Raw genomic sequence first — 16,133 nt, forward strand, 5'->3', positions numbered from 1 at the left:
GCACCAAAATTAAGTACGAGATGAAAGAGAGAGGGCATCTAATGGTTAAAAAGATTTAGGACTTTCAGGGGAAGGTTTGTGAATTGGACTGGGAGTGATGTCCCTGCGCAGTTATGCCAAAGGGAATACAGAGCAGAGGACAGAAAGAGACAAAGAGAACGGGAAAGAGAAAGCAAATGGCAAGTTTCATAGAGCAAAGCAGATCGACCCATGTGATTGTTTCACAAAATACGGTTTTGTTGTCCAGATACCTGAGAGAAGCCAAACACCATTAAAACGGCCTTTGTCAGTAGACATAAGTCATTTAAAGTAGTTAATCAAATGACTCATCTTGACTGGTGGGGACAGCCCCTGGAATATACGAGCTTCTGGAGAACATTTCATGACTAAATTGTCAAGATAATAAATCTCTGCCACCTTGAAAAGGAATCTGGCTTAAAAAAAACATCCAACATCAATAAAACGTCTATCATAAACTTGATAGCTGTCTCATGAATTAATACCTTGACAGTAATTGAGATAATCCCGTTGTTGAAAGTCGCTCCACAGCGGAGAACACCCGTTCCTATTTTAAAGGCTCACGCCATTCCCCGCAGTCCAAGGCACACAAACATTCCCGGCACCAACACAGAGAATCAATACAAACCAATGTCTCCCAAGAAAACTTGTTTATGGCTTTCACATACGGGACAGTGGCCCTTAAGTCTCGCTTCAGCCTCTCCCGACAAACCCTTCCTAAAGGTCAGCGTGAGAGGCTCTTCTGTAATACCGCTGGTGGAAACAGCTGATGTTTGCTGCGATCTATAATCACTTCACGTCTATATGGAACCTCAGGGAGGAGTGCTGCACTGTCCCAGAGGGATGTATAGCCTGGCAATGTCAAAGTGTTTTATTGCAGATTCTTTTTCTCTGCAGAGTCACTACGTCCTGCATAGTGGACCATGGAGTTTTTCTGGATCTCGGTTGATCAAAGTCAAACTAGCTACAGCTGATAAAATCTACCAGCATCAATTGTCATTTCAGCTGTTGACATCTTGAAAGTGAGGACCCAGTGTTTCAAAAAATATTAAGAATTGAGAGGGGGACATTTTCCCTCGTTTTCACTGTATGACTACAAGAATGGAATGGTTTAGTGAACATATAATTGCACTAATGAAAAGAATCTTTAAGAAATGTAATTATATAATTATATAAATACAAACGTGGATGGCTCCATCACTTCCAACCATTTTCCCCGCTTTTGTATATAGGCTAATGTTTGTGCCAAAACAGCACCAACACTGTAAATGATCATATAAAATCTAACATATTAGACCCACTAGTGGTAAAGGTAGAGGAGGTCTGGGCCTCAACATGTGTCACTGACAATACTGAATGCCTTAGAGGAGGAAGTGGTTGATGAGAATTAAAAGTGAAAATTAAAAGTTTGAGAGAAGACAGAGACAGAGAGCGTAGAAGAGAAAGAGAAGGGAGGAGAAACAGATCAGAGGGGGATTGGAGGACAGAGGGAGTGTCCCTTGGGTGGGAGGTGGGGAGAAAATTAGGTGGAGAAATCAAATGGCTGGAAGGAGAAAGGAGGGAGTGTTGGAGAAAGGGAGGGGCGAGCATAAGAAAAGAAGTGTGGCTGGTATGAGAGGTGGAGATTGATGATTATTAATAGTAATGTTTGATTAGCATGAGTGCAGTCAGGAAAGTGATACGGGCCGGCCTGAGCAGCCAAACATCACTGACCCCGTGCTGAACTGGACGCCCATTTTTCATCCCAAAATAGTTGGAGAAGACAGGTATAAAACAGACAGCGCAGAGCCTCTGATTTTTTTACTGGACGACCCTCTTGCACCTATCTGGTCCTTCTTCTCACCTCAACATCAGTCATCACGTGACCTGGTAAGACGAAGATGTATATGAGATATTATTTAGAGGGTTAAAGCTTTGCCAGAAAGAAACTGAGAGACAGATGGCAAGTTTTAAAATGAGGGATCTCAACAAAACCAGGTTATCACAACATACAAGTAGAGGGAAGAGGGGAACATCTACAGTTCTTGATGTTAATTTGTGATCAAATGCAGTGATAGAAGAAACCAATAGGAGAGGTGATAGCTAGAGAAATGTGTGAAGAAATGTAATTTACCTTCTTTTACAGGCTCCTCTATAGGGTGAGTTTAGATTTAGATAGAGACAGTAAATAAACTAGGTAATAACTTTCTGATAGCAGCCGTTTGCTGTTTTGCGATATCGTTCAAGGTCAATTTTTAATTACGCCTAATGAGATTGAATACAGTCTCCACCCGTGCTCCAGGAAAGTGCAACTCTGTCAAAATGCTGATGCAGTGAAAGGCATGAAGCTCCTCTTGAGAATTCATTTCTGATTCAACGGCTGATCACAGAGATTTAAAAAATCTTGCATGTACTGGTACAGCAGACGCATTATATACGATGAATATTCATACGACGCCTAAGTGCATGCGGCCTCAGTTAATTAATGGGGAGGACGCATAATATTTTGTTTGTGTGTCACAATGAAATATGTATGCTTTTTTTTAACACTCTTGACGCTGTTGCTTTCAAAGGCAGATTAAATGGAATTTACATCTTTAATTTGTTTTGTAATATTTTATGCAAATGTGTATCGAGTCTGCACGCTGCTTTCATCGCAAAGCTTATGTGTTTTGCAAAGTCACTTCATTAGAGTTTGTGGTATTATTAGATTATTAATCTTAGTGGTGCCTACAGTATGTTAAGTGGGAGTGAGTAACCATGGCAAGGCTTCTTGCATATACAATTTTCTACAGACATTCATGTTCTCCTCAGGATGAACTGATATAACTTTGGTGATCCTGAATTTTGCTCTATAGCGCCACCACCAGGTCAAAAATGTGTCCAGTACTTTTGTTTATGACCAAATATATTCAAAACTAATGACATTCCCATCAGCTTCAGCTGTTCTTCATCTTTAGAAAATAAAATGTCAGTGTGCTAACATGCTAAATTAACAGGAAGAACATGGTAAATACCTGCAGAATCTTAGCATCGTCATTGTTAGCATTCTGATTTTAGCAGCTAGCACTGCTGTGAGAACCATGGCTGTAGACTCTTTAGGCCTTTACACAACGGGGTGTTTATTTTGTTTTGTGTGTGTGATTAATTTGCACCAAACGAGAATGGGCAAAAGCACATAGTTTTTGTTTTCTGAATGAAGTACATTTTTCTGAGCTTTGGCACTTCAAGTAAAGGCATCAACCGATCACGTTGTGCAGATAACATATTCAACATGTTCACAATGCACAGCCTGCAGGTCTGTAGTCCGAACCAAGAAGGCAAACGTTGTTCCTCCTTTCAACCTTGATAAAGGCAGAGCAGACCAGATCCACTCCTTGTGTTCTTACCTTTCACAATACAACCTCCAGACATAAACTTTGCATAACTGTTTACCAGAAGGAACTCAAATGTACTCATAGCATTTTGCTAAAAAGAAACTCCATTAGATATCTTACAGTAGCTTAGGCTATGCAACCATTTACCTCAGACAGACTGCCAGACGCTGCTCTGGATCCCGGTAGTTGGTCCTCTGCCTGCTTGAATCTATTCCAGCCTTTTATTGAAAAACTGTAAATGCTAATTTGCATTGCTGCCAGTATGAATAGTTTTGATGCAAAATATTAGCAGCCGAATGTTTTTCATTTGGCACAACTAAAATACATAAAAAGTTACAGTTTATTACAATCATGTAACTATGATCATGTGAAGGAGAAGTGCCAGAAAAAGAAAATTGTTACACAAATAAATCCTATATTACCTAATTTACATTCAGTCAATCAGGAAGGCAATTAAGTACTGTGCAGCTATGAACACACACACACACACACACACACACACACACACACACACACACACACACACACACACACACACACACACACACAGGACTACTGTTGTTGCCAAACTCTAACTGTGCAGTTAATCCTGTTCTGTACCTGCCAGAGGATTAGCCAGTGGACAGTGGTGATAATAGCCAAATGATCCTCAGGCCTCTGTACTACTTTTATCAAATCCAGTCTTCCTTGCTGTGTGTGTGTGTGTGTGTGTGTGTGTGTGTGTGTGTGTGTGTGTGTGTGTGTGTGTGTGTGTGTGTGTGTGTGTGTGTGTGTGTGTGTGTGTGTACACGTGTGTTTGCTTTTTGCTTTTGAATGAACACCATTGTATTTTATCAACAGCTCTACAAAATCAATAGACAATGTAGTGCACACTGAAAAGGTAGCTCTCGCTACATTCAACCCATTCAACCATCGGGTTTATTTGAAGATCAACTGTGCAGATTAGTAGCAATTTAGATAAAAAGCTTGTATGGAGGAAGACAGTCACTAGGGAACCTTTGATGGGGTGGCTGTGGCTCAGTGGAGAGAGCGGGGTTTGATTCCTGGCTCTCACTGCCCGCATGTCAAAGTGTCCTTGAGCGAGACCCTGAACCCCAAGTTGCTTCCCGGGTGCTTTACAGCACTCCTGAAAATGCAGAGGTTAAATGTCATGTATGTACCTGTATCTATGTGACTTTTTAAAGTTTTATTCAGAAAAATGGCCTGTTAGAGTTATTGTTCTTAAGATTAATGGTGCAAAGTAGCTATGTGGGCTTTGGGTGAGATAAAGCCTTACCCATGATGTGAATTTGTCATCTTATGTGAATTTAGATAAATAGGCAATATGTCAGAGTGTCATTGTAATGCATTTAAATATTATCAATTTAATTGTATTATTAAATGGGAACAATTCTGTCTTTAGCCATTGCAATCTTCTCTGTCAATTCCACCAGGGATAGAGACCACCAATATTATAATAATCTGAATCCTGTCATATATCTAAATATTGTATCCAGGCGAAGTGTTTTTATATCAGTAACCAAAGACAAATACAGAGGAACAGCCGTTCTTATTCAGCCATTCATCACAAAGAAATCCCAATATTGGTGACCTCAATTTAAACTTAAAGCGGCATAAAGCTCCAGTGGTGTACGAGCCACGACACAATGCTCATTGTTAAACGCCTCATTGCAGTACACTGACGCAGCAGCATAAAGGGAGAAAAACACACACAATACCTTCAAAGCCTATTTGTGTAGAGGACAAGAGTTCACTTCTAGTTCACAAACTGATACGATACTGAGGAAGCATATTATTTAGTTTCCTTTCTCCTTTCCCCCTTGTCTCTACTTTTGATAGACTCCCCCACAAATATACACACAACAGTCGAACGAACACAAGGGACTCGGGTTTCTTGCAAATGCAAGTACATTCTTCTTTAAGCCTTCCACCTCTTCGTCCTAGCCTGCTTGGCACCCTCTGTGACACACATGAACACACACACACACACACACACACACATATATATTTACACGTTCATGCAGCTGTTACAGTTGGCAGCCCAGCAGCACGGTTAGGTTTCCCACACCTAGAGAGGCCGTCAGGGCGATGGGACTTCCCACAAAGGAAACCCCAGTTTCACATACTGTACATTCACAGGCCTCATGAGGGAGATCAGTATCCTGCAGAAACCTTTAAAACTCCATTTTCATGTCACGCATTGTTCGCTTACTTCCCTTTTTTTCTCCAAACACTATGAAGCACATACATGACCCTTCTAAAATAGCAGTTCCATGGTCAGATATGTCCTTGCTGTTGTCTAATGAATATGTATGACTAATAAAGAGTAATACTAATAAAAAACTATTCGACCACAGTTTAAGAATCCAGAGTTTGTGTCAGCTCAAGTTTTGTTTTATTTTTTTCCCTTTTGTATTGAGACTTCTGAGCAGTTTATCTTATAGCCTCAGGATTCTGCTTCAGCAATGAAAATGTTGATTTATTGTGAGTTTAAACTCGAAGTAAACAACACACCTCAGGGAAGTCAGTGCAGTAAAGAGCAAAGAGAAAAAAGCAAAGTCATCCAGTACACTTCACGTTGAAACATTCTAGATGGTTCTTGGAGACAACAACTGTACACAATAAATTCATCATATCAGCAGTGCAGCGCAGCAGACTTCAACCTCGGTCGAGTCTGATTATGAAAATGAAAGAACATTGTTTGAATCATCTTCACAGCTCAAACTTATAAAATAATCTTTGAGGATTTATCTGAGGCTGTACAAATATTCACAGCAATATTTTTTAGAAAAGGAATGCAATGTATCTATAGAGTCATGTAAACAAACCTTCGAGGCATTTAACATTGAACTTGACTAAATATCATAATAACAAACAAGAACCACGACTCTAACCACGCACTACTGGCATTAATATATTGCCAATCAAAAAGATAGTTTACATAAAGATTCTGTATGTTTGCTGAGACATCCTCAGAAATATATAAACATACCCAGGTTGACACAATCAATCCACGCAGTTGAGTAATTTTGAGTCATTCGCTCATGTTCAATGTTTCCCGTTTAATTTTGATACTCTCCTCCTCTCTCGTTGCAGAGCACTTCACTTCCTGTCTTTGTCTGTTTTCCCGGCTGTGTGATTAATTGCCCCTCCGTGATTGTTCTCACCTGTCCCTCATTAGACCTGCTGTCACCTGTACCTCGTTACCACCCTTCCTCCCTTGTGAGTTTGGGCTACGTTCATGTTACAGGGCTTGAAATGACCCTCATCTGACATCAGCGTGAACAGATCTCACGCCTCACATACACACACACACACACACACACACACACACACACACACACACACACACACACACACACACACACACACACACACACACACACACACACACACACACACACACACACACACACACACACACACACACACACACACACACACACACAAGGGGGCTGCTTCTATTGTTCCAAAAACACGCACTGGAGTTTTGGGAGTCCAGTGACTGCTAGATGCATTAACATATTGCTCAGTTCAACAGATCTGGGTCCTGGTGTCACAGATGACACTATAAGTGAATTGTGAAAATTCTGTTTAATTTAGTTAATTAACATTTTAAATGCATGACAATGAGGCAGATAAAGTGTTCAACAGTCCCCTCTGTCAGGGGGAAAGATTGTTAAATTTAACGAAGCCAAGCTTACTGGTAAACATTTACTCAAGCTTAAACAGACACCGACTCATTCAGCCAACATGATTTAACATACTTCGGTATGAATTTTAGCTCCACGTAAAGTGAGTGAATGTTATGTTTGTGACTGCTGATATGTTAAATCAGAGTTCTATTGACTGAAACATGACGCTGAATTTAGCAGGTGGACTAGTTGAACCATTGAAGATAAAACAGACTGACTGAGATCAAGAATCTTCAGAGACAAACCGCAGCGCAAACGCAATTGGCCTTTATACTTAATTTCCTTTAAATAAATCAATGTGGTGTACTTTAGACAGTTCCACTGACAGCACACTACACTGAGATATCTCAGTGAATCAATCTTATCCTCCTCATTTCACGGTGAATTGTCTCTTTTCCCCACGGACACCTTTGTGGTAAAGGTCAGAGGAGGAGGTTGTGCTTTTATAATGATAAAAGATTGGATGTGTGGCCACACAAGTTAAGCAGTGTTCAGTATTGATTTGTGTGTGCAGCAGTATGTTACTGAACTAGATAACACCAAGAAGCTCGTACATCACTGAAGTGGAGTGTGACACCAATGGAAGAGAACATTGAACTACTTCTAAAAGTAACACTGCATTCTGCAGTAGCTAATATCAAAAACACTGAAAGATCTAGCCAGGATTCATTTAATTTTCATATAACATATTTACCATCCTCTAGGTTATGTCATAATTGCTGTTGATTTCCCCACACTGTGGTAAATATTTTACAGTTTTAGAATGGAACCCACATGAATAACATTGTGTTTCTGTGATAATTAACCTCATAAATCCACAGTGTTGCAGACTACGAAGCAGATGATATTACAATAGTTGCACTGCTTGAGGTGTGATGCAGCAAAACACAGGGAAATGTACAGGCAACTCAGACTGTATTTCCACTGAGAAGGACAGGGCGATGATGATGATATTGGCCAGCTCAGCATTATAGGCCGCACACAGGGAGCATAGTGATGGTGATGATGGTACAAGGATGATGCTGATACCTTGCCATTACTGTGACCTTTCTGTGAGACATTTCAGTCTACCCTGCTTTGCATCAACATCAGAGATGAAAGGTTGAAAGATTCAAAGTTTCATTTATTATCTAGTCCTCTGCCCTCACCAACAAAAAGGTGTACGTTTGTTTTTTTGTATTTTTGTCCAAGAGCTCTAGGGCCCACTTTAGATAAACTACAGTAAGCTTAGGACATACATTACATTATTACATTACAGTCATTTAGCAGACGCTTTTATCCAAAGCGACTTTCAATAAGTGCATTCAACATAGGTAATCAAAAGAACTACTAGGCACCAGAAGTCATAAGTACATTTCCTTTTCCAAACAAGCATCTAAGAGCATTAAGCAGAGCATAACTCAGAGCCAAAGTAAAGTGCAGAAACAAGAAAAACAGTTAGTGCTATAACTAATATGAATACAAATAAGTGCAACAAGCTAGTATGAATACAATAAGTGCTAAGTGGAAGGCTCAGGGTAGCACTTCCTGAAGAGGTGGGTTTTCAGCCTGCGCCGAAAGATGGGCAGCGACTCCGCTGTCCTGACGTCAGTGGGAAGTTCATTCCACCACTGTGGGGCCAGGACAGAAAACAGCCGTGACCGGGTCGATCGGCCGCCAGGACCTCTGAGCGACGGGGCGACCAATCGCCCCGATGCAGCAGAGCGAACTGGTCGGGCGGAGGTGTAAGGCTTGACCATGGCCTGGAGATACGAAGGAGCTGTTCCTTTCACTGCCCTGTAGGCTAGCACCAGAGTCTTAAACTGGATGCAAGCTCTTACAGGTAGCTAGTGTAGAGAACGGAGAAAGGAAGTTGTGTGGGAGAACTTGGGGCGATTGAACACCAGGAGAGCTGCGGCTTTCTGGACAAGCTCCAGAGGTCTGATGGCCGACGCTGGGGCTCCGGCGAGTAGAGAGTTGCAGTAGTGGCGGAAGATGACAAGAGCCTGGATGAGAACCTGCGCCGTCTCGTCAGTGAGGAAGGGACGAATTCTCCTGATGTTGTAGAGCAGGAATCTGCAGGAGCGTGTAACGGATGAAATGTTTGCCGAGAATGACAGTTGGTCATCCAGGGTCACACCCAGGTTTCTCGCAGTCCGAGTTGGCGTCACCACGGTATCATCAATGGTGATGGACAGGTCCCGGTGTGGGCAGCCTTTCCCCGGGAGGAACAGTAGCTCAGTTTTGTCTAGGTTGAGCTTGAGGTGGTGTGTCGTCATCCACTTTGAGATGTCAGCCAAACATGCAGCGATGCGCGTCTCCACTTGGGTGTCACCGGGGGGAAATGACAAGACCAGCTGGGTGTCATCGGCATAACAATGGTAGGAGAAGTCATGCGAGCGAATAACAGAACCCAGAGATGTTGTGTAGAGCGAGAAGAGAAGGGGGCCCAGGACTGAACCTTGCGGAATCCCCGTAGTCAGCATGCGTGGTTCCGATACGGCCCCCCTCCAGGTCACCTGGTAGGATCGACCCGTCAGGTAGGATGCAAACAGGGAGAGTGCAGAGCCTGAGATGCCCATCCCTTCGAGGGTGGAGAGGAGGATTTGATGGTTCACAGTGTCAAACGCTGCAGACAAGTCCAGGAGAATCAGGACAGAGGAGAGAGAGTTAGCTCTCATGGCGTGAAGCGACTCTGTCACCGCAAGGAGGGCCATCTCTGTCAAGTGACCCACTTTGAACCCGGACTGGTGGGGGTCCAAAAGGCTGTTTTGGTGGAGATAGGAAGACAGTTGGTTAAAGACAGCACGTTCAAGTGTTTTGGATAGAAAGGGTAAAAGAGAAACCGGTCTGAAGTTCTTGACATCAGAGGGGTCAAGTGATGATTTCTTCAGAAGGGGGGTGACTCTGGCGGTCTTGAAGGCCGTAGGAAAGCATCCTGAAACAAGAGATGTGTTGATGAGGTGGGTGAGGAAAGGAAGGAGTTCAGTCGCAATAGACTGAAGAAGAGGGGAAGGGATCGGGTCAAGGGAGCACGTGGTGGGGCGGTTAGATGTAACAAGGTTGAGGACCTTGTTAGGGGAGAGAGGAGCCAGAAAGGGTAAGATGGGGTGTGGAGATGGGAGGGAGAGCTGTGGGGGCATGATTGGACAGGGAGAGAGGGGCTGAGAGAAGGAGGATCTGATATCGTTTACCTTCTTGTCAAAGAAGTTGGCGAAATCATCAGGGAGAAGGGAGGAAGTAGGAGGAGGGGGTGGGGGAGGAGTGAAGTGAAAGTTTCAAAGAGTTTTTTAGGATTGGAAGCAGAGGTTAGGATTTTAGAGCGGAAGAATGCAGCTTTAGCAGTAGATAGAGAGGAGGAAAAAGTGGAAAGAAGAGCTTGGAAGTTAAGAAGGTCCTCCGGGAGTTTGCCTTTTCTCCATTTACGCTCAGCCTCTCTTAGGCTCCGTCTATCAGTACGCACTGAGTCCGACAGCCACGGGGCAGGTGGAGTTGGGCGTGCAGGCCTGGAGGTGAAGGGACAGAGTTTGTCCAAAGAAGAAGTAAGGGTGGAGAGGAGAAGATCAGTAGCACTGTCAGGGGATAGGAGAGAGAAGGATTCAGGGTCAGGGAGAGCAGAGGTGACAGAAGAGGAAAGATCAGCAGGGGAGAGGGAGCAGAGATGACTCCGGGTAGAAACCATGTGGGTAGGTGGAGGAAGTGATGGGGCAGAGGATAGGGAGAGGGAGTAGGACAGGAAATAGTGGTCAGAGAGCTGGAGGGGAGTGACAGAGTGGTTAGCAGTAGAACAGTGCCTAGTGAAGATAGGATCCAGCTGGTTGCCGGCCTTGTGGGTAGGAGGAGAAGAAGAGTGGTAAAGGTCAAAGGAGGAGAGGAAGGAAAGAAGAGGTTCAAGCTTATCGGTCTGGATGTTGAAGTCACCGAGCAGGATGAGCGCCGAGCCATCGTCATGGAAGTGCGAGACTAATGTGTCGAGCTCCTCCAGGAACTCACCAAGAGGCCCTGGTGGGCGATACACAACAGCAATGGTGAGCTTGACTGGATAAGTGACAGTAACAGCATGAAATTCGAAAGAGGACGGGGAGAACTGAGGAACAGAGACAAGAGAGTATTTCCATTTTGGGGAAATTAGCAGGCCAGTACCACCACCCCGCCTCGCAGCTCTGGGAGTGTGAGAGAAAGAGTACACATCTGACAGAGCTGCGGGTGTGGTGGTGTTTTCTGGTGTGATCCAGGTCTCAGTTAGAGCAAGAAAGTTAAGGGAGAGCAAGGAAGCGTAACCTGAGATGAACTCAGCTTTCGGCACTGCCGACTGGCAGTTCCAGAGTCCCCCCGCCACCACTTGCTCGCCACGAGCTGAGAGAGTAGGATAGATGAGGTTAGTGGGGTCACAGCTCCTGAAAGCTGCCCAATGTCTACGTGACCGCCGGGCAGAGGAACGGACAGAAATAGGATGCAAACACATGGTAGTACACGCTCGAGAAGTCTTAGCTTGACGAAGTCAGGCTTGAAAAAGTTGGCCTGTTGCCTTTGTTTGCCCTAGCCTTCGTTTGCCAGACGCTTGAAAGCTGACGCTTCCAGCAGTGGTGAAGTACAGCTATCTACTGATTGCTCATTGTCTGCCAGGAGTGGAAGCTCCGCCTTTGCAATCAGCAAACAAGGCTTGATCAACAAGCAGTTTCAAACAAGCAGAAACTCAGACAGCACTTCACAACTAAGGCCACTGAGACAGGCCTAAGTACAGCTATCAAGACACTTTAGTTTAGAGCAAGAACAAGATACTTATCAAATGCAGGTGAGTTTAGAACTTCAGCTGGTCCACCAGGAGATGGATACACTGAAGTTAAAACTCAAACTGGATTACTTAAATCCTTGAGAGGTGGAAGCTCCACCTTTGCAATCAGCAAACAAGGCTTGATCAAACAAGCAGTTTCAAACAAGCAGAAACTCAGACAGCACTTCACATAGAAATAGAATTGGCGTAAAAGGGACATTCCCATTCAAATCAACGTAGCAGGATGGACAGCGGGCAACGCAGGGTGGAAATACAAACTGCTGGTTCCACCATATTCTGTTCTACTCCTCTTCTATTTCTATGGCTCAGAGGTCAGGGGTTTACAGTACGTTCTCCTACACAGGATCCCAGTAGCCTTGAAAAGCCAGACCACATCTCACAAGTGCACGTTTTTAGCCATGCCAGAAACCCAAACAAGAATCCTTTTTAGAAGTGTTTTTGATGTTCATCAATCTCCCAACTCACAGAACAGATATGCTATCAAAGTATCCATCCACACTCACTCTGAGAACCCTCGTCTTTTTATGCTCACTATGTGACACAGTTCTGTTCCTGTATACTCCTCATGGAGCCTACTTAAAACCAGTAAATGTCTGATGTTAGCCAGTCTGTTGAAGACAGTGTGGCTGGCAGCTGCCAGCGGCCCGTTCTGAGGACAATGGCGGCCATATTTAAGTCAGAGTTTGTTGAAAGGACTTGATGCTTCAGTACAGCTTATGTGCCGCTGATGTCACTCTTTAGATGCAGAGTTCTAGTCTTGTCAACAAGAGATTTTAGTCTGGAAAAAGTCCATTGAGCTGGACCAAGAAGCAGGCTATGTATATGAAGATGTCACTCTTTGCATGCTTATTTTGAGCAAAATTTCCCAGAAAGAGTTTTTTGTTTGTTGCTGAAAGCAAACACGGCTGACTGCTCAACAAGTTGTGGGCGTGTGTGTTCAGTTTGGTGCAGGTGAGGTTTGTGTGGAAGTCTGAGTGAAGTGTCAATCATCTGTCGAACGGCGTACTTGAAATAATGTGTGTCACAAGCAAATCCCTATTAAGGGTTGCCAGACCGCAATCAGCGAAGTGAAATCAGAGCACCGCATCCTCTAATCCACATGTCGCTCACTCCTTCTCAGCACCTCGGTAGATTCTCTTTGTGTTTGTCCATCTCTGTGTTCAGCGTCAAGTTGCTGTGCGTTTGCAGTAGCAACAGAGGAAAGGAGGGTGTCGGTCAAAGTCAAAGTCAGGGGGGAAGGTGACAACTTCATTTGCAGAGATCGGGTTCGGTCACACGCGCGGAGTAAAAAGCCAAAGGGCCTTTTAGTGCCGGGTTCACCTTTCATAGTGTGAGGTACAAGACGGTTCTCCTCCTGGACCGGGCTGACAAACAGAATTATCTTACGGTATTTCAGACACAGCTGACTCGGTGCCCTGCTTTCATCTGTAACAGCTCAGTGATGTCAGACAGATCAAGACACCGATAAGGACACCACGCTGGTTGTTCTGGTTTCGTCGTATCTTCATTTTGACACGTCCCATAGCACCACAACCAAACCTCCTCCCCCTCCTGCTCTCAACTCCGTCCTGCTCCGGTATATCTTCCCCATTTCTCCAACTCCGTCACATCTCCTTCCCCTCTCTCCCTTTGTCACTCTTTTTCGACGGTCACTGATTCAGTCTGTCACTCGCCACCTCCTTCTCACATGTCCTGGTTTCCTGCTCCATTTCTACAGTGTCACCAGTGTAACAGGAGAAAGTCTCTGAGTTCTCTCTCTGCTCTCTAGCGACCTCGTTTTTAACCTCTGTCCTTCTCTTCCTTCTCTGTCGCCCTCTCTTCTGTCTTTTTATTCTCATCTCAATTTCTTCAACAGCTGAGATGGCAATGAGCAGCATTCTCAACGCTGATGACATCAAGAAAGCTCTAGATGCATTTGCAGGTAAAAGCAATTTCCAGATCTGGCTAATGGCAGCTGGTTTCAGAAGTGGGTTTTTTAGCCCCAAACTGTAATCCCATTATAATTTCTTCTCTATACAATGTCCTTATTGTTATAGAACAAAGAAATACATGACTCTCTTAGGTACTATAACAACCATATGGGTTTATGTCATGGCCAACAGGGTCAAATATTTAAATTGCACTTTGGAGAAATCATGTTTTGTCATTTCAATCATTTTGGTATCCGATAGAAAATCAGTGTTTTTGCATTACGTTAAAACCCTTTCAATGTAAAAAGTCAATATTTTTTGTGAAATGTAAAGAAATGTTTATAAAGTATTGACATTTCGCATCTTTGTGTTTGTATGCCTGTGTGTGTGTGTGTGTGTGTGTGTGTGTGTGTGTGTGTGTGTGTGTGTGTGTGTGTGTGCGCAGTTGCTGGCTCCTTTGACCATAAGAAGTTTTTCGAGATGGTCGGTCTGAAGGCAAAGTCTTTTGACGAAGTGAAGAAGGTCTTCTTGGTGCTGGACGCTGACAACAGCGGCTTCATAGAGGAGGAGGAGCTCAAGTGAGACAAACACAAACACACACACACACGCACAGGATGCAACAAATGTTGTGGGACATGTATCCATTCTGCTTTTCTGTCCCTGCTTAGATTCGTCCTGCAGGGTTTCGCCAAAGATGGCCGGGACCTGACAGACAAGGAAACCAAAGAATTTTTAAGAGCAGCCGACAAGGATGGTGACGGCAAGATTGGAGTCGATGGTAAAACATTGTTGTATTAGTGGGAGCGTCACCAGGTCACACAAACAGACACCAAGCAAAATGAATGTGGGTTGGGAGGGGTCAAACATTAGGAGTGGAATTAGCATCTGCCAAAATGATGGTAAAAATAACAAGTGGTGCATCCTCTTCATCGCAGCTGCTCTCCATTTTTGAACCAATAAACATTCATCACCACCGTCTAATAGGGCAGCAGTGTTGTAATGTTTTCACTTCACCCATTAGTAGAACTGGTCGGGTTGTGCCCGACATGCATTACATTAAGGGTTTAACTCTTTATGATAGGTTTAAATTAATCATAGATCAGAATAAAGTTAACGTGACTGTGACTGTGAATGAAAAGAAAATGTGCTTTTTACATATTATATTCCCATTTGACTGTTTCTTAAAACATTTTAGCCCTACTATCTACATATTGTGAACTCTTTGTATTACTATTAGCATTTTCCAAAGCATTAGTAACTTTTAGATCAAATTTTGAGACTTGACATAATATGGACACCATTTTTTTAATGTGTTGTTTTTCTTCCTCTCTTGCAGAGTTCGCTGCCATGGTGAAAGAATAAATAGTCACCCAGTGTGACTGACTAGCACTCCAAGATCACCTCCCAGCCACCGCTACATCCCTACACCCGCTGGCCTCCCCTTCCTCCCCTGCACCCGGGCCTCACCACCCCAGCCTGACTCCCAGCCAACAAGACTGCAGCCGACTCCTGCTACACACACTCCTCTTCCTCAGCCCCCCCCCCCGGCTGTCTTCGCTAGAAATGCAATGCTGCACTATAGGAAGTAAGCTGTGGTGTGCCACACTCCTCTTCAGATGTCCCCGCAGCTATAGTCATCCTATTTATTTGACCCTTTTTTATACAAACTGTTTTGTTTTTGTTTCTGTTCATGTATAGATATAAAACATGCCTGCAGGAATAAACTTCACATTTTAAAGAATAAAGTAGATATTTAAAGAGAATAGAGATTAATAAAGGAAGACCCTAATGTCCTTCTGTATTTCTGACTTTAACTTTTTTCTTTTCTTAGCCAACACTTCCTCTCACTTCCCCTCTTTCTTTCTTTTCCATTTTTTTGTCTTTCTTTTGACTCCTGGCACTGTTCCCTTCCTGCATTCGCTCCCCTCTCTCCCTCTCTCCCTTCCAACCCCCCCACCCCCCTCCACCCATCCATCTATCTATCTTTCCATCCCTTTCTCCTCTGGTAATGAGCTGTTGTAAAACATACCAAAAGAAGAAAGAGGTCAAGCTGTGAAAGAATAAAATTAAATGAGAGAAAAAAACAAAGCCTCGAGAACACTGACTCTTCTGTTAATTCCCTCCTTTGATGTGACGCTCTTATCTGATTCTACCCTCTCAATCCAGCTCTCCATCGCTCTCTATTTCTCTGTCACTTGTATCAAGCGGAGCAAGCGAAGCGTATCTTGACAGCAACCCAGTAATGTATAAAGGGGTGTACTTAAAGAAGGTCAAAATTACCCTCCGGCGTCATTTGTTAGTATTCATTAGCATCGGCTGTGTCGTGGAAGCAGTAGCATGAGGGAAAGAAACTGCATGAAGACAAACTCCACACAATCAT

At 43.7% G+C, this 16,133-nt stretch overlaps 1 protein-coding gene across 1 annotated transcript in view; it reads left to right on the forward strand.

Moving 5' to 3' along the window:
* The window catches only part of pvalb6 (parvalbumin 6), a 41,927-nt gene extending 26,092 nt beyond the window's left edge, over positions 1-15,835 (forward strand). The window contains exons 2-5 of the mRNA XM_068718871.1: positions 13,699-13,764; positions 14,199-14,331; positions 14,422-14,531; positions 15,090-15,835. Of these exons, the coding sequence (XP_068574972.1) occupies positions 13,704-13,764; positions 14,199-14,331; positions 14,422-14,531; positions 15,090-15,115 (330 nt within the window). The 5' untranslated portion in view covers positions 13,699-13,703 and the 3' untranslated portion in view covers positions 15,116-15,835. The remainder of the gene's footprint in view (positions 1-13,698; positions 13,765-14,198; positions 14,332-14,421; positions 14,532-15,089) is intronic.
* The last annotated feature ends 298 nt before the right edge of the window (positions 15,836-16,133 follow it).

The sequence above is a fragment of the Cebidichthys violaceus genome, unplaced genomic scaffold (genome assembly GCF_023349555.1).
Source record: "Cebidichthys violaceus isolate CVI_PGR_0920_01 unplaced genomic scaffold, fCebVio1.0.p SCAF_23, whole genome shotgun sequence".
NCBI lineage: Eukaryota > Metazoa > Chordata > Actinopteri > Perciformes > Stichaeidae > Cebidichthys > Cebidichthys violaceus.